This window comes from Botrytis cinerea, chromosome 10 (genome assembly GCF_000143535.2).
Source record: "Botrytis cinerea B05.10 chromosome 10, complete sequence".
NCBI lineage: Eukaryota > Fungi > Ascomycota > Leotiomycetes > Helotiales > Sclerotiniaceae > Botrytis > Botrytis cinerea.
This window is the reverse complement of record NC_037319.1, coordinates 2203031-2223824: the sequence shown is the minus strand read 5'-3', so window position 1 is coordinate 2223824 and position 20794 is coordinate 2203031. Positions and strand designations below refer to the sequence as shown.

Below are 20794 nucleotides of genomic sequence, written 5' to 3'. Positions count from 1 at the left end.
AACGATACAATATCGGCAGCATAGAGTACTTCGTTATATTCTTGGATAAGTCTACTGATGCTCTATCATTCCTTATGTTTGAGGTGAGTATTTCGAGTCTACCACCCATACTATCTTAATGGCTTGCTATGATAAGCTATCTATTCCTCTGTGCCCCTCGGGCTCTAGACCCTCACCGAAACTAGAATTCAATCTCCAATATAGGGATTATAACTATCACTACCCGATCCTTTTCCAATCTCCAGTTCGTTACATCCCTGAAAGAATCCATTGCTATATGAAAAATCAACTAAATCTACTGACCCTCTTTGTTATCACACATAGATTTCGTTACATGCCACACACACATACACACAAACGTACATACGTACATACATCCTCTTCTATCTCAACGATTCGATCGTTTCTTCTCCGAAATCCGAGTTTAAATTAACGGACCCTATCTATGGGATAACACGGCAACATACCTACTCATGAACCCACCGATACTATTTTTTTTTTGGTTTAGAATATCTGGTATTCCAATTTCTAAGGACCTAGCGATAGATGATCTCGGCTATTGACTCCATAATACTAAGGCGTTAGTATGTACAAGAGAGCTACTTAGCTCAATCATCTAAGCTCAAATACCATAGATAGCGGGATAACCACACATTTACCATTCCTGAATCTCAACAACATGATTACATCCGCAACGAAAAATTTGCGAAATTGATCATCTAAAGCGTAAGAAAGCCCAGTCGAAGAATGAGACAAAGCTAAGCATCTTACATCATATCTACTGCCCCAACGCATCTTATCCCAGCTCAGTCAAGTGTCAGAAGACGGCATATCATTATCCAGAATACTCCCCGTGCGGAGAAATGCCGAATCAAGATTCCTTAGATGATAAGATAGTTAGGTAGAATAAGATAACGATTTGCTATTGACGATCTAGATGAGTAATAAAAAGAACCATGAGATACTAAAACCTTGAAGAGAAAGAGCAACAAGAGAAGAGGAGAGGAGAGAATTAAGGCAAAGCATATAAGAGCACAGATAAATAATTAGGAATATTGATTTGAAGGAGATGAAAGAGAATAAAAGGCGCTGGGAAATGTATTTAGTTCTCGAAGCCGAGGTTGACGACAACGTGGATTAACGAAGATGAGACTCAACATGAATAGAACAGTAAAAGGGAATATATCACTATGTAAATAGCGTTCTGAGAAACAGCAGTAACTAGAATCAAGTTCTCTCTAGGCCGAGGGAGTTAAGCTAGATTAATAGTAGTGGACAGCTGACGACACATTCGCAAAAAGTACGCACTATTAAAAATTTTGAAAGTAAAAAAAGTATGCATTTTAACACCACAAAAACTCCATCGAATCAAAAGGCTCAGCACTAGATCTTCAAGTACCGAAAGGAACTATATAGACATATATCCAAGATTTAGTTCTGAAGTATTCAGAATCATGAATCTAATCATTCCCTCGTATATTCACCCGCAACTTCACAAACAGGAACATGTATTTCTCAATCAATCCCAAACGAAGTTTAAACCATCCCTAATACGAATCTCGCTTTAAGTTCTCCCGTAGAACTAACACCCAACCAACAGAGACTAACAAACATTCCCAAGGCTGATGCGGCGCTGTACATGCTGAAGTAAGATTTCTATATCCAACACCAACGAACTTTACTGTAGCGTTTCAGGGCTGAACGTAGTATAATTTAACTCTGCGTGGAATGAAAGAATTGATAGATGTACATTTATGGTTACTGTGTTGGTGTTGTAGTTTGTTATCATCGTTGGTGGCGCGGCATGAGTGGTTATTGGGGGCCAGAGATTTTGAGATGATGTGATAAGAGGTGTTCGTCTATCATGCGAATGGGCTTACATTTTGCAGTGAGGTATTTTTTGTAAATAACAAACACGTAGGTTACTTCAATAGGATGCTCTTCGTCTCGATTACGGGAGGTGAGAGATTCTCCCCCAACAGCAAAATAATGCCAATCGATCTAATGCCGAGTTTCCAATAACCCAGGCTATATCCCGACAATGAAACGCGAGGAACCCCTAGACCCAACAAATCTATTAAAAACACTCAAATAATTTAAATTTTTAAAGTCATTTCGGATACTAGATCGCGTTGAAACATTTAAGTGTCAACTAAGCCCATTAGTCCGATCAGTTGAACACGCTGATATAGTAGCGGCAACGGAAATAATTACAACTAAAGACTGGCATCATGAGACACCCGTAATGCATTCCGCAGTCCCCGGCACTTGTCAATCCTCGGTAAATGCTGTCTGTACACGGCAGTTGGGGACCTTGGAGCGACCAACTGTTATGCCATCACAGATTCCAGCGCGGCTTTCCAGACTACCGGTATAAAAGCGCTGTTGTATGTCACTACGCGAGCTGATGCTTTTCAGCTTGAATGTTCAGAAATCATACCCTCTTTTCCTAAAAACATAAGCACCATAACGTAAAAGCAACTCGTTATCGTAAATTCCATACCTGGGCCTCAGTGTGAAAGCGTCGACCCCATTCCGTGCCCCCGACAACCAGCGCGCTTGATAAAGCCGCGGAGAAATTCATCGGCGCAGAATTGGGTTGTGCACGAGAACCATGTATCGCCATGTGAGGCAACATAATTTGATAATGATTTTACTCAGTGAGATACTTCTCAAAATGGATTTTGTTTAATGCTATGCGGCTCAAGTGAGATTTGAAAATAAAAACTTAAAAAAATTACATACACAATCGAATAGTCTTTTCCCAACCAATTCAAGACAGGCATATGCTGAGATCACTCCCAAGAAAACCAGTTTTCTTAAGTTGTGATCCAGACCGTGTTTTCCCCAACCTATCATCACAACAGCCAGCCTTGTGTTCCGGACGCCACATTCAAACCAGGCTGCCTAAGCGCCGAGCTTGAATATCACCGAGTAGATTGTGACAGCGTGTGTGATTGTGTTCACAGAGAAATCCCACGACATAAATCATTGGAGAGCCACGAATGGATGGGCCTTCTGATAACGATAGCCATGTCTTACATTGGAACGTGGAGGGGTAAACCCGTTACACCGAGCCTTGTTGCAAGGGCAGGCAGAAATACTTCGTGCCGTGCAACCACGAATGGGCCAAATGTTATACGTACTGCAGTATACAATTTTACAGCGTGGCATTATGATTGTTCGTATTCAGGCAATAGATCCCTTGCGTCAAGATGCAGAGCAACAACAGAATAGAAAACGAGATAAAATGGACACGAGAGAAGAGACGATGAAGAGAATGATGCTATTCTAGAATGTCTCGTGATTCTGTTGACGATGAATACCAACATTGTGATTATTGATGCTGTGTGATGATGAATTGTATTAGGATAAGTTTCAAACTTCTCAGTAGCGCTGTCTTATTTAGGATACGGATCAGATTGGCTTACACGCCCGGCTTGTGAGACCAGGGGGGATAAACGTTGAGCAAGATTAAGTAAGGGCCGGGATTTTGATTTCAGCTACTTCTCGGAGTGGCTTGACGGGCGTACAATGTTCCAGAAAAGAGCAGGTGGGGATGTTTTCTGCAGCCTTCGTGATGTGCATTATTAAAAATAAAGTTTCGATCAGAGGACTTGAGAAGCATACCATTCTTGATATGTCGAGATATCAATGTAAAGGAAAGATAATCGAAGAATCGTACTGTGTCATTGGCTCTCACACCCCACCACTACGGCTCGGCTGGAGGCATGCAATATTTTGACTTTGTATGCCCGCCGCTGCACGCCCAAAGAAGGCCAAGAAAGTGAATCTTACAGCAACATGGAAACAGACTATTTCCATCGATGATCACGCACTGGCTGTTTCAATGAAAAGGGGAATGACGCACATGAAAGTCTCAAGTAAATCGGTACTAATGATGTTGATCAGGTACTGACTCACAGAAATAGGACTGAGAATCTTTCAAGATGAACATGAGGGGTAATTCGAAGAGGCTCGTGACACGGTGACAGGTTCTTAGGTATCTTGATATGGGTCCGCGAGTATAGATAGTGGGGACCATGAAGTGGGATGATAGGAAAGCATATTTTCCCTTCCTGCGCGTTTGACGCAATCGAATACTTGGGATCCTAGAGTTGACAGAGAGTCCTCTGACTTGGAAGTGGAGTCTGCACCGTAAAAGGCTCGAGAGTCGAGAGGATAAGAAAAGGTGGATATCAATCAACGTGATCTGAATTCGGGTATCAATCTAAAAACAAACAGCGTCCCCGGATCAACGACGACCCCATGGCCATCGACTGTTAGTTAGAATGCTCCAGCTGGGGCCGATCAGGAGATGTGATCGATTGATTGTATCGACTTATCGAAAGAAATATCGTCATATCTTGGTATTCGCGGTTGGAGAGGAAATCGTCGTAGTGGAGTGACTTCCCAGGTGACGAAGGATCTTGATGTCTTGTTAATTCAATCCAAGGTTATGAGCGACTGTGATGTGTTGTTAAGTTGTTTGTTTGTTTGTATGTATGGCATAAAGTAATGGTGGCTGGAGACAATCAAAAATTACTGGATGAGAGCTTGTACACATATGAGATATAGGCCTGATATTGGCCACACAATGGATTTTTGCTTGGTTAAGCGATTGTTGTGGTCTAATGAAAGGCCCATGAACGCTGTAAAGCATGATAAGGATTGAATACGTGGTGCCAAAGGATTTTGGTTGAGCTACACGATCAACGATCGTATCATAATTGTACGGGGGAAAAGCTGGTCTCTGGACATCGTTTAACATGACCGAGGTGTGTTGTTGAAGGATTGGAGGATTGGGGAATTAGAGAATGCCCAGGTATGTAGTGTCCATTGCGAAAGATTGTCCTGGACTCCCCCGTATTGTGACATGAGTGTCTCTTGGATCGTGTGGATGAGAACCAGCAATTGGCAATTGACAATTGACAATTGACAATTGACAATTGACATTAGCATGTACTCGAGAAGTCGAGGTGCTTCCTTCGTAATCGTAGCAGGATTGTCACATCTTGATAAATATCGATAAATACGACCTATGTGTCTATGTGCCTATGTGCCTATGTGCCTATGTGCCTATGTGCCCATGTAGATTGTCTCAGGTTACCCCTCCGACCTCTTATCCGACGTTCCGCCGGGGGTCTACATCGTAGAGTCTGAGCAAGGTAGACGGTTAGACTTCAGGTATGGAGTCAAAACTCTTTTCTTCAAGGGCGGGATGTCCGCTGTCAAACGAACCTTCCCTTCCTTCCCTCCCATGTGAATCGCGATGTGGAAAAAGGAAAGAAAAAGTTCAGATGATCTCGCCAATTGCGTGAAACCCAAATTCTCTTTTCTCCACCGTAGCCTTTCCTGCGCTGTACTTATTCGAACCTGAGATTCTGCAATTGGCCTCAATGCTGCAACTGAAATTGGTAGTTTGACGAGTCTCAAACACGCCGTGTTAAATCCCCAAGATCAAGCAAGTCCTTCTCGTCGAATGGTGTCTGTGAATATATGAGTGACGGCGGGGAGGGGGTGGATGTTCATCGGGATCGTTGGAACGGAGGGGTAAAAAAGCGTGTCCAAATGTATGATGCTTTTTGGCTGAAACAATAGCCATGGGAAGTCAGCTCAGATTGGATAGCGGGGCAGCCGATACAGGACAAGGAAGTCCTCGCATCGCATTTGCATTATTAACTGCAGGAGCACCATCGGACTCTCGAAAAATGTGCAGAAGTAACTGTCAGCAGAAAAATGTGTTGACTGGGATGATGGCGAATTTTTTGCGGTTTGATAGGTGGACCTACCAGCGACGAGGGAAGTGTCCCTGAGCAAAGGTCATGAGCTCTGCGACCCCATTTTGGTAACAATTAACCCGCAATGCCCTGGTTTGGCTTAGTACGTGATGTATGTGCCTCTGATGTGCGGGAGATCTGTCGCCAGAGGCGGTACAGATATTGTTGATTGTTTGAAATCCTTTCGCAGATCCTGATAGGGTTTTCCATGTTTAGCTCGCTCGGCTTGCAACTTCTTTCGTGGTGAAGCTTCGGATATTTCTCTGTTTCCTGCTGTACCGTGGACTCTGTACGAGTGATCAATCAGTGGGGCATATGGAAACCAAGGGAAGAGAGCATCAATGATCGTTAAGACCTGCCAGACTAATGCTCGAGGTACATGAGTACATGCACGAGAGTGCATGAGAGTGCATGATATGCTAGAAAAAGCGATTTATCAATGGAAGTGGGAAGAAGAAGAGAGATGATTTGTACTTTCGAGCACAGAACGGGGCAGATGAGGGTTATCTTTGCATGGGCGTCTGCATGATGATAATGGCACGGCAGGAAACTGATAATCTGAGGTCTCGGCTCAAGAACACCTCTGCACCTCTGGATTCTGGAAACACCGACGATTTCTCACTTGGGAAGAAAAGAGACCATCAATGGACCATACACATTTGATAGATGTTAATATGCCGGGACACAATAAGTTGGGCCTTGATGCGGGCGACGTTCTATTTGATCTGTCCATCCATTCAGGGCGTCGGGGAGAGAGGGGGGAGGCAGTGGGTGGAAGGGTGTGCTGACAGTGACTTTGGTACCTGTCTTTATCCGGTATATCTGACGTTAGCTATACCCCCCTCCCCCTTCTTCACATTCTGGAAATGTCGTTTTGCGGCTACTTCAACTATAATCACAGTTGCATTCGGCGGTAAAAGAATTTTATAATTAGGAAGGCTCGGGAGGCCAAGCTGATGACTGAATTTTACATCGCTTAGCCGTAGCTTGGAATAACCTAGCTGTGGACAAACCACTTCGTTAGTGACATTCGAGTTACTCGAGCGTGCAGTAGAAACGTGGTGGTCTCATGCACTATGAGTCCTTGATGGGACTTAGTTTGAAGCTTTCCATTGGTCCATCTATCACCAATGGACTGAAAGGTCTTTCGATCACGTCCTGCTTTCCTTCCGGAGTTGCCATCATTGTTTGTTTACTTGGTTTTGGGTGAGTGACTCTGAATGCGGCAATGGACTGATTTTTTAAGGCTGGTGATGGAGACGAATGCTTGCCTTTGAGCCACAATAAAGTGGAAATGTCACATATCCAGTAGGAATACTTCGTAGATACCATCTCCATTTTGCCAACATAAGATGCCTGGTGGCCGTGAGTCTCAGATGTTTCTCCTCACATGTCAACCAACCCAGCTGAATTGATAGCAAACCAAATAACTACCTCTTTTGAGCCGATACTATACCCTACGAAGTTACACCATCCAAACAAGCTGTGCTGCATCTATTGCCCGTTCAACGACTTGGCTCCGCTTCTATTCGATCAGTATCATTGTGGCGCGTGTTGGTTTGCTAGATCTACTACCGCTATTGAGACGTCCTCGACTTTTTCCGCGGTGGGGACTCTGATATCTCCACGCCAGGCTCTACTTAACTCAGCTCCGTTCTCTGCCATTCGATCAAAAAAAAGCCAGGCTATCTTTTCCTAATATCGAGCCCAGGCCAGGCTTACCTCATTATCGTCTCCAGGTCTCATACATACATATCATACAGGACCCAGTGTCGTATCGTATGGTTCCAACTCTCCCACTTGCATCACCCCATCATATTGCCCCCATCAAATCGAGTCAAGCCGAAGCACCCATCGTCATATTCACCTTTCTCTACACCAAGACCAAGGCAGCGAAGTCCATTTACCTGCTCTGGCCCACTGCCTCTTGCCGTTGACGTTGATCTGAAGTTCTGGGACACTGGATGCTTCAGAGTTGCCAATAGAGTTAAATCGATCCGTCTGTCGACTATCGAACGGATACTCCCTTTTAGAGTTCGACTAATCATAGAATATCTAAGGCTATCGACTAATTCCAATTCTGACAAGCATAACTTGGAACGGCCTAACGCCTTTTCAATTGCACGCATTTTACCGAAACCTCGCTGTATCATTCGTGAATAGTTTCAGGGAGTGGATGCCCCGGCTGGGCCATTTCCTTCGCAAATCGTAATCGTCAGGACGACGATTCACCGCCTCGTTGTCCCCATTTCGCCCTATATTCTTATTTGATACTCTGAGCCTGCCTTTTACTGCGGTTGCCGTCCAGACTGAGCCCGGTACCTTGACAGACAAATGATACTGTTTTACTAGAGAGACCGGATTTCTGGACCCGTTCAACACCGTACCAGAGGATACGATACGCTCATTCGTGTTGTTCTTGCACTGCGTTGAGCCAGTCGAGCCAGGAAAGCGGAGTATTACTTAGCATTACCTCTTACTCTTACCCTTACCGTTCCTAGTAACAAGGCGGGGACCGAATCCATCCACCAGGGCATTCTTTGGGAATCTATTCGAATCCTCAGCATTACTGCCATTCCCATATATCCTTATTGAGGACCCATTAGAATCCTTTCTCCTCCTCCTTTTCCGGTTCCTTCGTTTTGGTGTGTTTACTTTCTGCCTCGTGTATAGAGTACTCGCACAGCACAAAACGTCAACACCAATTGTTCCTTCGCATCACATCACATCATCATCACTGCCATTGCCATCTCCAGTACAATTGCCAGTCCGACACACCACCAAGAGTTGCCCGGCGTCCAGACTCTACGCTTCAGACTTCACCCCTGGGAACCGGACTCTTCTTTTCCTTCTTCTCCGTGTGCTGTTCTTTCTACTCCTTCCTTATCTTCTTCGCTACGAATACTCCGTATTCACTTCTGACGACGACCGCACGGAGCCATTCTCTGTATACATCCGACCCGCAAGGCAATTTGTACACATCATTCACTCCTCTGCCGGTATAATTCCACGCTTCCCATTCAGTCCCTTGTGCCTATGGAACAATCTTGAAGAAGGTTACAAATCGCCACACGCTTACGGAACACTTTTCTTTTTCTCCTTCGCTGGCTTCACGGGATCTTGACTGGTTTCCGCCCTCCCGTTGATTTCGCTGCGCCCTGCTGACTCAAGACTTCAACCCTTTGGTATCCCTCAATCCATCGCCAATCAACTCCAGCCTCTTCTGTGGACGTTTCCATTTTGCCTTACCTCTTGCCTTACTTTTGCCTTTCCTCTTCCACGTGGTTCGCATCTCGGTCCCTTGGTTGGAGCCCGTTTTCATCCCATAGGTAGTTTACAATTTTAACGGGGTACCTGCCACTACCCAGTCGGGATAATCCGTGACCTCATTCACCATTCATCTCATCCAAGCCCCCAAGAACCTGGACCCCCAAAGATTTCCAAGGATTGGGAAAGATCGGATCCAAGATATTTCCAAATATCGCTCAACGCCTCTGTTGACAAATTGTCTTCTCTTCAATACCATTCGGATTCTTTGCATATCGACAATTCCTCTACCGATATTTGATATTTGAATCGTAAATCCTTTCGGCTCTTTTCAGATTGGAATCGTTTCAACATTCTTGCTTTTTCACAACATTCTTTAATATAGCCAGCTTCACCACTTTCGCATTGCAGTCAATAGATTTCTATCTTCACTTTTCATAGCAGATCAACAACGCCATCGACATCCAAGAATTCACTTTCATCGATTTCTTCGTTTGCTTCTCGACGACAATGCAATAGACCCGTCACGAAGGTTTGCAATCTACGAGCAATACATTACGCATATTTCCATCTCTCATTACTTGAACCTAATACCCTCACTTTCCTTTCGCCATGAGTTCGCCACGCCTTCCTACAGATCCATATAAAATCCTCGGTGTTGATAAAGAGGCGACATTACCTCAGATTCGATTGGCACATCGAAAGCTTGTTCTCCAGTGTCATCCGGACAAAGTTCAAGATCCTCAATTGAAGGCAATAAAGGTCGATGAATTTCAAAAAGTCCAAGAAGCATACGAAATACTGAGTGATGTATCAAGAAGATCAGAATATGACCAAACTGTCAAATTGCATAAGTTGAGAGAGGAGTTGGGCAAAACTTCGACTTCGACTTCGACTTCGAATCCAGTTTCGACTAGTAAAACTTATGAATACAATGTTAGGACCGCAGAACCTAGAACGACAACATACAGTTCCTCATATCCAAAGACTTCGCAAAAGCCAACAAAAGAGTCAAATGTGTATTCAAAACCGCCACCGAGATCTTACGAGGATTTGTATGATGAAACTCCGAGACCATCTGTCAGGAGATCCAAAACTACAACCAGAGATTCGGATAGAGACGAAAGGGAACGAAGAAGACACCAGGAAGAAGATGAAAGAGAGAAGTTGAGACGGAAGATGGAGAAGGAAGCCAAGCGTGATCATGGAGATCGAAAGAAGTCTCGCGAAAAGGAGAAGAGACGTGGCACCGAAGAGAAAGTACGTCCAGGCACATATGTTGAAGACGAATCCAGTGAGGATGACTTTCGACGAAAAGCGGAACGAGCCGCACGAAGGGCAGAGGAATTGAGGGCCGAAACTGCTGCTCGACTTCAACAGGAACGGGAGCGAGAGTGGGAGCACCGTGATAGAGAACGTGAAAGAGAACGAGAAATACGCGACAGGGAGAGGGAGAGGGAACGTGAACGGGAAAGAGAGAGAGAACGAGAACGAGATCCTCCAGAGGTGAAAGACTCGCCGATGGGAGAAAAGTGGAAGGATCATATGGCGAATGCGGCACGTTATGTCCAAGCTTCACGCAGAGAGTCGGATATCAAACCAGAGGTGCCATTTGCGCCTGCGCCACCTGCAATGCCCACTATGCGTCGAGCAGAAACATTTGCTGCACCATCATCTACACCATACAACGGTCACTACAAACCACACCCATCTGCTGCTTATGAAAACCATAGTGATGATGAGACACCACGGAGATCAGCAGCACGACCATCACGCCGTTCTGCAGAAACTCCTTCGAAAAGCAAAGACATGCCAAAGCCAAGTAGACGCTCAACTAGGGAGTCACCATATGTGAATACCGCATCAACTTCGCCTCCTACGAAACCTACTCTTAACAAACAATATTCGGAACCACCGATAGTTGGGGTTGGATCGGGTAGACGGGAGCCCAGTCGATCGAAGACGGAGTATCCTCGAGAGCCACCTCCACCACCTACATTTACCAGAGCAGCTACATTTACACAAGGCATGGGTACGAAGACAGATACTAGAGATAGGGGTCGTGGACCAATTCGGGTGGTTCAAACCCCAGCGTCAGACTCTGATTCCGGGTCTGACTCCGAGTCGCCATCACCAACACCACAATATTCCCATATTAGACAGCCTCGACGTGAAGCTCCCGAGACTTCTGGTACTACTAAAACTTATGTCATCGGTAGTAATGGGCGAAGTGAACTCAAGGGTTCTTATCGATCGGATCTCCGCGATGGTGCTTACACACGACCTCGAAGTCCCTCCCCTCGTCGAACCACTCGTCCTCCATTGGCACGAAATGGCGGAAGTGCTTCTCGTCAGGTGCGATCTCGGTCACGAGGATATCACCCAACATCTGCGCCCGAGCCAACTGAGCCCGTAGTTGTCAATGCGCAACCCAAACCTCGAGAGGCTTCTCGAGCCACAAGTCGCGGTGGATATCCACCACAATACAATGTCAACTTTTCTGCTCCAATCACACCCGAAAATATTGTCTACTCGGCCGGAACCCATTATGTCGATAGAAGAGCTGCCGAACAACCGGGAAATCATCGCGATTATACACCTTATACCGCAGCTCGTGGTCGTGAATCGGTCTACTAAACATTTACTCAACAAGCTTTTCTCTTTTACAATTTGTTACATAAATTATCCTTCTTGTACCCACCTCGACTTTTTAAACACAATACACTTTTTTTTACACAGTAACGACAGCGCAGCACATTATGATTCCCACTTTTCTTTCTACAGTATTTGCTGATTGGGGTTTTTTCTTACTTTTTTTCTCACTTTTTTTTTTACGGGGATAACACGAACACGACGAATTATGCAATAAAACAGACAGGCTATAGCAGCTAGCTAATCGGGTCGAGAGGACAAGAGAAATTTTCTCTGATACATCTAGCCGAGAAACTTGAGATAAGAAGTCGTTACAAATCTTTCTTCTTGTCTTTCGTTTTTGGCTTTTTCCTCGATATTTTGCTGCAAGAGTCTGGAATTTGCTATTGCATTTGATCGAGTTAGTTATTCATCGTTGTTGTAGTTTTATGATTGGATGGTATCTCTGATTGGATGGATTGGGTGGATTGGGTATTGATACACACATAACATCGCTACTGTGCAATGCTCGCGATAAGTGAGTGGCGGATGGGGGCGGAAGGGTGAAATTGATGGATTACATATGGGGACAGGATGAGTTGAGATGGTTTGATTTGATTTGAGTTCTTTTGAGGCATTTGTTTGCGAGAGTGCATGAATGGATAAGAATCATCGGTATTGGCATGGTATATGCAATGGTTCACTTGGGAGGAGTTGAACAATGGAACAAAGCGGGGAGAGAAGAGAAGAGAGATTTGATAAGGGAGGACATGAAGATATGATTGAAAATTCATGCAGACCAGTGATCTAAATACCTGGGTGCTGATTGATGAACATGGCCATGGATCATGGTTGGAATGATAGATATGAGACATGAATGAATGAATGAATGGAATTCTACAATTTTTCAAGTAATGATTGTTCTTGTGCTTTGTATTTTGTGCTTTGAATGTGACCATGTCTTCAATAAGAATAGTTCGAACTTCGGAGTGAGGTTAGAGGCTCAAGAGAGAGAGAGAGAGAGAGAGAGAGAGAGAGAGATGTTGATCATTGCATCAATAGCGAGAACCAGCCTGACGAAGGAGGATAAGGATAAGGAAGTTCGTTGAAAGCAGGGCGAGGCGTTGGATAGATGTTTGCCAGCGGGTTTGAATCAATAGACGGATGTAGAAACGGGGAGTATACAACTTGTTTGTTATGCTAAGTTAAGCTCTGTAGGAATGGATGGCGCTTGTAGTTTTGTGCTCGAGAGAGGAGGTCAAGAGAAAATAAGCAAAGGAAGTTGATGCATCAATTGAATGGAGTGTTTGGCACTGGCTGTTTGTTTGGGATGGGACGGGATGAGATGGGATGAATGAATAGTGTTGTTGATGCTGGAGTGATTATGTATGTATGTATGTATGTATGTATGTATGTATGTATGTATGTATGTATGTATGTATGTATGTATGTATATATATATGTGTATATGTCTAGATAGATATACAGATACACAGATACACAGATACACAGATACACAGATACAGACCCACAACAAGATATCGAGAAAGACAAGACGAGAAGAGAAAAGATGCAGCAGTATGGATGAATGAATGGATAGATGGAAGTAAATCACAAACTCTTTATGGATAGCTTAGGTAGGTAGGTAAGTGTGTAATCTATCTGACTAGTAACTAGAGAATTCGATGGATTTCAATAGGGAGCCTTTGGTTGTATATCTGAACTTGAAGTAGGAATATGGACGTGGATGTGGATGTGGATGTGGATATGTTGGAATTGAAGATATCGCGGGGAATCTTCTTCTTCTTCTCGTGCTTTGCGAGAAAATTCGTGAGTGTTGGGGATTGCGGTGCGGGGAGGACTAGGGGGGGGATCATGGATACAGCTGATCTTGTGGTAATACGGATATGGAAGAGGAGATGAGTTGAGATGGGATGAGTTGAGATGGATGAATAGGGGTAGTGAATTCCTTTGTACTTTGTACTTGATCACTTTTGTTGCATGCCCATCTGAGCTATATTGAATTTCAAGTCATTTTTTGGCCAACGAGCGAATGAAATTGTGAGCGGAAGCATCGAGAGGCTGGAAGATCTGTAGAAGAAGATTTGGTAGATTAGTTGGAGTTGTGTTTAACCAATTTCTTCCGATCAAAATCATAATGTGGAGTCGGATGATGTAAAATTATCGGTTTGATTATAGATATTGTTATGTATAAATATTAAGTACAATTCGGATACGGTATGTCTCCATATCCAAACTCTTGCGACGAGATCTATGTAGTTGCGCGTGGTAAGAAATGTAACAGACAAAAGAAACAAAAAGCAAAGAAAAGAGAAAAAAAGAAAACATTGTGGTATCTAACTTATGATGAGTCAAAGAGAATTATAAGAATAAGCAGTGCAAGTTCTGATATGCACGTTCTGATACCATCTATGCAGTTTATAGAGGCTCAACATACCAGCCAGCCACCAACGACCGCTCCCATATAATACACCTTCACCTGTAATGGTAAATGAAATACCCACTCTACCGGGCCCCGATTCTACTCTCACCCCCATCCCCTTTGCCTCACAATAAAACATACAAACTACACATACCACTCAACCCCAAAATCATACTACACCAAAAACACACATTATTCAACACTTTCCTCCCTCTAGCCCACGGTCTACTCTGTAACCAAATAATAGGAAGTTGACTCATCTGCAGTACCATTCCATAGCCTCGAAGTTTCTTAGTGATACAAGCCATGACTATTTCATGACCAATGGCGCTAATGAAGAAAGTTATAAAGGTGGCTCCTCCTTTCCCGATATACGAGCGAGAGCCGAGATATACGTGACGATGGAAGAAATGATGGACAGGAATATTCCATTCACGGGAGAATTGCATCCAGTCTGTACTATTCCACCAATCAGAGTAGAAGTGGCGATCTGCAAAGCCTATAGGTTTAGAGAGAGTTATTAGTACAGCGCAAGTAAAGGGGGAGCACTACGGTGCAAGTAGATCTCGGGTAAGCCAACAGGGTCGTTGAAAATTTTGTACGTACAAGTTATCTCAGCAAATGCACCGAGGACGAATTCAAAAATTACAAGGAATACGAGAAGGAAAGTAATCATAAAAGGAAAAAGAAGTAAGCTGATTGATTCGGCAACGACGAGAGCATTTTCGGTAAACGAGGTTGCAGTTTGAAGTCTTGTTGCCGATGCGGTCATAACGGGATGGATGAATTCTTCGGAAGTGATAGTGAGCAAGAAAATGACACCAAACGTAGCAAGAGTTTTATATCCCAATTCTGACCAGACTATGCCTGCTGTGCGAGGATATTCGAGCTCATAGCAGAGTGTCGGGCAGAATATATAATCAACATAATTATACCACGTGAGGTTTCGAGGGTATGTGACCGAGCCCATGGTAGAGGTCAATTCGATAGCTAAATCCTCCCTAAGGCTCGCAACCTCGTCAGCTTTGGTCTGAGTAAGAGCTTTGATCTCTGACGCTGTTCTTTTGTGACCTGGGCTTGGATATTGATATGCTGGCGCTTTCGAAGCAGTTGCAGGAGAGTCAAGCTCTTGTAATCGTCGTTCGGTTTCGCTAAGGTGACCATTGTAAAATGCATATGAATGCATTTTCATGAGTAGGACCATAGTATGAAGTAAAAGAAAAACCTGAGCTGTCCATGTCCAATCTCGAAGGAATGGTATGCTATACTGCCTGTCAGAATTGCGCTTCACCATTGTGTGCAGTAAGAACACTTACGAAACCCAGAATGCCATCCAAATAATTTGGTATAAACTCTGGATGGCCATTCCTCCTTTGGCCCATTGAAACCCCAAGGATTTACCTGCCTTACTTCTGAAGAACTTATGAAGGGGAAGACTGATGGATGTAGATGCGACCATTAACGCATCTGCGACCCCAAGTTCCCAAACCTTCACTGTGAATAATTGCCAAATCTCCACTCTCATAGGATAGCCGGTATCCTTGATATTTCGTAACATTGTTGTGATTGCCATGATAGCAAGACCAATCCAAAATAAAATGTAAAACCCAGTGAAATCATGGTGATCACTGTGTGGATCTAAGTGCGAGACTCTTGAGGTGTATTCGATGATGGGGAAAATACGACGTTTCTGCTCTGCTTTGATTTGTCTCTTCGCAGAGAACATCGATTGAACGGAGGGAGGCGCATCTTCGGGAACAGGCGTTGTACGTCCACTACTTCATGTTAGATACAGCAGTTGACCCAATTTGAGAGATTTACCTCGTTGGACCTGTAGAAATGCCATCTTCGGAGAAGTCCTTGCTACTATTGACTGGTAATAACCCCTCCTCACTTATTGTTCGAACAATTGTTGGGTTAGAGCTATGTTGAGGTCTGGGACGCAAGATATGATCATGACTATTCCCATTGGTGTATACATCCGCAGAAGTAGACATTTCGTGTGTATTGAAATAGATTTGGAATTTGAGTGAAGCTTGTCGCCGAGATTGGGGTAATGAAGCTCCTTATGAATGCCCCTTTTGAAACAAGTCAAAGTTTGGGTAGGGTCTGACAACTTTTATGGACTCAGTTGAATGTGTCATTTCACAAAGGGAGCTTTAATTAGATATGTTTTCAGTTTCCTTCATCTACAAATATTAGAATAAGAAATATTCTGACCAGATTGACTGATTCATTGCTTATCCATTATCCATGGATGATGATATTCGAGGCTGTGGTTTATTCCCACCTGTTCCACCAGCGGCCTTACCCGCGTATCAATTACGGACCGGGGCCCTGCCGAGCCACAGTAGGCTTAATCACAGCCTTGGGCGCCACTCTGTGCTAGCACATATGCGGACTAGACCGGGCTCAGGGGATGCATCCTGAAAGACATCGAGACATCAAGCGAAGTATGGTGGCCTTTGCATCACCAATTAGGCACCTTAAAATCAAAACGACCATTCAATCAATCACTTTATTATTCCTGCTCCTTTTTTGAGGCAAAACTTGTCATCTCTTAAGCTGGGAAGTTTTAGAAGTTTGGCCCATTTTGGGCCTTGAACAGTATCAGAATGAGTTCATGTAAGTAACAAACAATGATGCCCCATACCCCTCGATTTCCAAGCTCATCATATACAGTGAAGCAATTCATTCGCAATGTGCGAGCTTCGAAAACAATCGCAGATGAGCGCGCAGTTGTACAAAAGGAAAGTGCTGCTATAAGAGCAAGTTTTCGTGAAGAGAGTGGTGATCATAATGTCAGGTAGGAAGGTCACCGCCTGTTTATCTCAACATATCTAACATATTGGATTGGCAGACGAAACAATGTAGCGAAGCTATTATACTTGTTCACCTTGGGTGAGAGGACACATTTTGGTCAAATAGAATGCCTCAAACTTCTTGCATCTCCAAGATTTGCGGACAAGAGATTGGGTTATTTAGGAACAATGCTTCTACTGGACGAGAATCAGGAGGTACTGACATTGGTTACAAACTCTTTGAAGAAGTATGCGCAACTGTTAAGTCTCATGGAGCCATGAAGCTGACCCGAACATAGTGACCTCAATCACTCTAATCAATACATCGTTGGATTGGCTCTATGTACCCTCGGAAACATTGCATCGGTCGAAATGTCTCGAGACTTGTTTCCTGAAATCGAAACCCTTCTTTCTACCGCCAACCCCTATATTCGTCGCAAGGCTGCGTTATGTGCCATGAGAATATGCAAAAAGGTACCAGATTTACAAGAACATTTCCTAGAAAAGGCCGCAAACCTTCTTTCGGATCGAAATCACGGCGTTTTGTTGTGCGGTCTGACATTAGTAACAAATCTCTGCGAAATGGACGAGGCAGAAGGTGGAGAGGAAGGAATCGTGGAGAAATTCAGACCATTCAGCGGCGGCTTAGTTCGAACACTGAAGGGATTGGCTAGTTCCGGTTACGCCCCTGAACATGATGTCACTGGAGTTACGGATCCATTCTTACAAGTTAAGATATTACAATTGTTGAGAGTTCTTGGCCGTGGAGATCCAGAAACAAGTGAACAGATCAACGATATCTTGGCCCAAGTTGCTACAAATACTGACTCTTCGAAAAACGTTGGAAATTCCATTTTATACGAGGCCGTCCTCACTATTCTCGATATCGAAGCTGATTCTGGTTTGAGAGTACTTGGTGTCAATATCCTCGGAAAGTTTCTTTCAAATCGAGACAACAACATTCGATATGTTGCGTTGAATACACTCATTAAAGTGGTCGCAATTGAGCCAAACGCAGTTCAGCGACATAGAAATACCATACTTGAGTGTCTTCGAGATCCTGATATCAGTATTAGGCGGCGTGCATTAGATTTAAGTTTCACTTTAATCAATGAGAGTAATGTTAGGGTACTTATTAGGGAACTTCTTGCTTTCTTGGAAGTCGCCGATAATGAGTTCAAGCCAATCATGACCAGCCAAATCGGTATCGCAGCAGACAGATTCTCGCCGAACAAAAGATGGCATGTGGATACTATGCTGAGAGTCTTGACTTTGGCAGGAAATTATGTCAAAGAGCAAATTCTATCTTCATTCATTCGACTTATTGCCACCACTCCCGAATTGCAAACTTATGCGGTACAGAAGCTCTATACTAGCTTGAAAAAGGACATTACTCAAGAAGGTCTTACTTTGGCCGGTGCCTGGTGTATTGGGGAATACGGAGAAACTTTACTTCGTGGTGGGCAATACGAGGAAGAGGAACTTGTCCAAGAAGTTAAGGAGAACGAAGTTGTTGATTTATTTTCGACCATTCTGAACAGCAGTTACGCCACTCAAATTGCAACCGAATATATTGTCACATCATTGATGAAGCTCAGTACACGTCTATCAGACCCTGCACAAATTGACCGGATTCGACGAATTTTGTCAAACAATTCCACGAATCTCGATATTGAGGTTCAACAGCGAGCGGTAGAGTATGGCAATTTATTCAGCTATGATTCCATCAGAAAAGGTGTATTGGAAAAGATGCCACCGCCACAGATTAAGGAAGAATCCCGAGTTCTGGGAGAGGCAAGCAAGAAACCAAGTAAAGCATCTAACAGGAAGTCGAAGGTCGTCAAACCAGCAGAACAGGATCTGTTGTTTGACTTGATGGGAGACGGAGGAATGCCTGATGCAAGTGTTGGAGGTGCTAATAGTGGATCCCAAAATAATGCAGACCTTCTAGCAGACATACTTGGAGGCACCGATTCATCTCAACCTACATCACCTCCAGCTCAACAGTCAAATATGAGTTCGATTATGGACCTCTTTGGGAGCACTCCATCTCAACAACCCCCATCTGCTACCGCAACTCCTTCAAACGATATTTTCTCTGGTGTATCTTCGCCTCCACCTCAAGCTCCTTCAATCCCAACCCATCCATGTTACGACAAAAATGATCTTAATATTACATTGCAACTTCAACGAAATGCAGAAGGTTTAGTACAGGTCTTGGCTCGTTTTAGGAACTCCTCCATGCATCAATCTTTCTCTGCAGTGGCATTACAAGCTGCAGTACCTAAAACACAAAAGCTCCAATTGCAAGCTATGTCTAGCTCGGATCTAGGACCCGGGGCAGAAGCAACACAGTCAATGAGAATTACGGGAAGTAAAGGGGTAAGTTTTCTTGAAAAAATGCCACAGACCATTTACTGATTGTTTTAGCCACCACTACGACTGAGGTTAAAGATTTCTTATGCACACCCAACTGCGGGACAAGTCACGGATCAGGTAGATTGGTCGGAGCCAAGGTAGTAAGGTTTTAAGTGCCCGAACTGCATTTAGAAAATTTATGAAATGTTATTATTACTCGGCGTACTGCATGAAGTAATTGATTTGTGGCGCTACTTATATTTGCTCAGGTATTAGCCTGCTGTAGACTTGCTTGGCCAGCCCTGGAAGCTCATAACGCGAGTGACAAAGAAAACAATGGAGACTATTTGTTAAAATTAATGAAATTTGACCGTATCCTTTTCGGCGCACATTCTCTGATTTGAGGTCCGGTTGTTGGTGTATTCTCGTTCTAACAGCCCGGAAAGCTCGATGGCCATTCACATCAATATGTTAACTTTTCGAATTTTGAAGAAGCCACTTTTATTATGACATCCTACCTTATGTTGACATTTTGATACCTACAGACAGTACTTCAAATAGCACACCATACCCCCTATTATGCGAATTAGGCAAGAAGGGTCGATATACTTGTTAGAGAGGCCGGTTCTTGTAAGCAGCAGCGGATCAATTACGAGCCACTCAGGTGACTGACTACCCATTATATCTCTGTGGAACTCACCCCTAGTGCTAATAATCGTCTCTCGTTAGTGGCTGATTAGTTCCTGGTCTGGGGAAAGTACTTGTTCTGGGGAAGCGATTATCCTTTTGATATTAAATATGAATAGGTAAGCCAACCGCTTTTAAATAACAATGTTTGTGTCATGAAACTCATATAATTGATTTTTATCTGATGACATGAAGCCAATTCTTACATTAACTTAGATTCAAGTGGCTGTGTGGTAAAAATAGAAGATTTCTTGTGGCAATTTTCCTTCAAGAGAGAAAATGCACCAAGAAAGCTAAAGGGATAAGTAATTCCAGAGACAAACGCTTTCCCCAACCAGGAACTAATCGGCCATTGTTGAGAGTCAGTTACCATAAAAAATATCAAATGGTTCCTATAGGTTTTAATGATTGATCAGATTGAGATTTCCTACGAATTGTAGAAACATACTGACATGAGTTCAATCCTCATTTTCGAGAATCGAAATTGATTGAAATTGTACTTTTCGACATCTGTTAGTAAGTAGTGAAACAAATTGTACTCATCTTTATCATAGATTGGTAGATTATACCTCTTCAAGCGTAAAATATAAATGACAGGAGCAAGTTCTTGATTCATTCTCGTTATCACAACTAGAGAAACGACATTGCGCCTTCCCCAAAAGTCAAAATTCATACTTGTCATGGTATCTGACTTCAGAATAGCTATAACAAAACATCAAGAATCCGCCATTCTTGTACCAGATAATTGCACACCCCTTGGTAGTTTGTCGGCGGCCTATTCGAAGTTGGGAATCATACGCAATTTATCGTCAAGGTGAGAAGAGCTC

The 20794-nt window shown here is 43.6% G+C and overlaps 5 protein-coding genes across 5 annotated transcripts; 2 read left to right on the top strand and 3 right to left on the bottom strand.

The window, feature by feature from the left end:
* Positions 1 to 2192: 2192 nt before the first annotated feature.
* Positions 2193 to 2614, bottom strand: BCIN_10g05810 (hypothetical protein). Its single transcript, XM_024695714.1, has 3 exons — positions 2504 to 2614; positions 2441 to 2449; positions 2193 to 2382 (listed from the first exon to the last, which is right to left on the bottom strand). Exons 1-3 carry the CDS (start codon positions 2582 to 2584, stop codon positions 2272 to 2274), a joined length of 201 nt encoding a protein of 66 aa, XP_024551508.1. The 5' UTR covers positions 2585 to 2614; the 3' UTR covers positions 2193 to 2271.
* Positions 2615 to 7141: 4527 nt separating this feature from the next.
* Positions 7142 to 12015, top strand: BCIN_10g05800 (hypothetical protein). Its single transcript, XM_024695713.1, has one exon. The coding sequence runs from the start codon at positions 9660 to 9662 to the stop codon at positions 11682 to 11684; it is 2025 nt and encodes a 674-aa protein (XP_024551507.1). The 5' UTR covers positions 7142 to 9659; the 3' UTR covers positions 11685 to 12015.
* Positions 12016 to 12027: 12 nt separating this feature from the next.
* BCIN_10g05790 (hypothetical protein) lies at positions 12028 to 12587 on the bottom strand. Its single transcript, XM_024695712.1, has one exon. It carries the CDS (start codon positions 12470 to 12472, stop codon positions 12194 to 12196), a length of 279 nt encoding a protein of 92 aa, XP_024551506.1. The 5' UTR covers positions 12473 to 12587; the 3' UTR covers positions 12028 to 12193.
* A 1262-nt stretch (positions 12588 to 13849) lies between these two features.
* On the bottom strand, positions 13850 to 16374 carry BCIN_10g05780 (hypothetical protein). The gene is made up of 4 exons (XM_024695711.1): positions 15943 to 16374; positions 15438 to 15896; positions 14728 to 15383; positions 13850 to 14620 (listed from the first exon to the last, which is right to left on the bottom strand). The coding sequence occupies exons 1-4, from the start codon at positions 16116 to 16118 to the stop codon at positions 14247 to 14249; spliced, it is 1665 nt and encodes a 554-aa protein (XP_024551505.1). The 5' UTR covers positions 16119 to 16374; the 3' UTR covers positions 13850 to 14246.
* A 214-nt stretch (positions 16375 to 16588) lies between these two features.
* On the top strand, positions 16589 to 19778 carry BCIN_10g05770 (hypothetical protein). The gene is made up of 5 exons (XM_024695710.1): positions 16589 to 16746; positions 16804 to 16927; positions 16982 to 17170; positions 17222 to 19304; positions 19353 to 19778. The coding sequence occupies exons 1-5, from the start codon at positions 16737 to 16739 to the stop codon at positions 19440 to 19442; spliced, it is 2496 nt and encodes an 831-aa protein (XP_024551504.1). The 5' UTR covers positions 16589 to 16736; the 3' UTR covers positions 19443 to 19778.
* Positions 19779 to 20794: the final 1016 nt, after the last annotated feature.

Excerpts from the sequence above, each read along its gene's own strand:
- BCIN_10g05800 (XM_024695713.1), top strand. The coding sequence starts at position 9,660 with ATGAGTTCGCCACGCCTTCCTACAGATCCATATAAAATCCTCGGTGTT.
- BCIN_10g05780 (XM_024695711.1), bottom strand. The coding sequence starts at position 16,118 with ATGTCTACTTCTGCGGATGTATACACCAATGGGAATAGTCATGATCAT. Across the intron at positions 15,897-15,942 it reads ATTTCTACAGGTCCAACGAG|TGGACGTACAACGCCTGTTC; the intron begins GTAAATCTCTCA and ends AACATGAAGTAG. Across the intron at positions 15,384-15,437 it reads TGGATGGCATTCTGGGTTTC|CATACCATTCCTTCGAGATT; the intron begins GTAAGTGTTCTT and ends CAGGCAGTATAG.
- BCIN_10g05790 (XM_024695712.1), bottom strand. The coding sequence starts at position 12,472 with ATGAATTTTCAATCATATCTTCATGTCCTCCCTTATCAAATCTCTCTT.
- BCIN_10g05810 (XM_024695714.1), bottom strand. The coding sequence starts at position 2,584 with ATGAATTTCTCCGCGGCTTTATCAAGCGCGCTGGTTGTCGGGGGCACG.
- BCIN_10g05770 (XM_024695710.1), top strand. Across the intron at positions 16,928-16,981 it reads AGTGGTGATCATAATGTCAG|ACGAAACAATGTAGCGAAGC; the intron begins GTAGGAAGGTCA and ends TTGGATTGGCAG. Across the intron at positions 19,305-19,352 it reads GAATTACGGGAAGTAAAGGG|CCACCACTACGACTGAGGTT; the intron begins GTAAGTTTTCTT and ends TGATTGTTTTAG.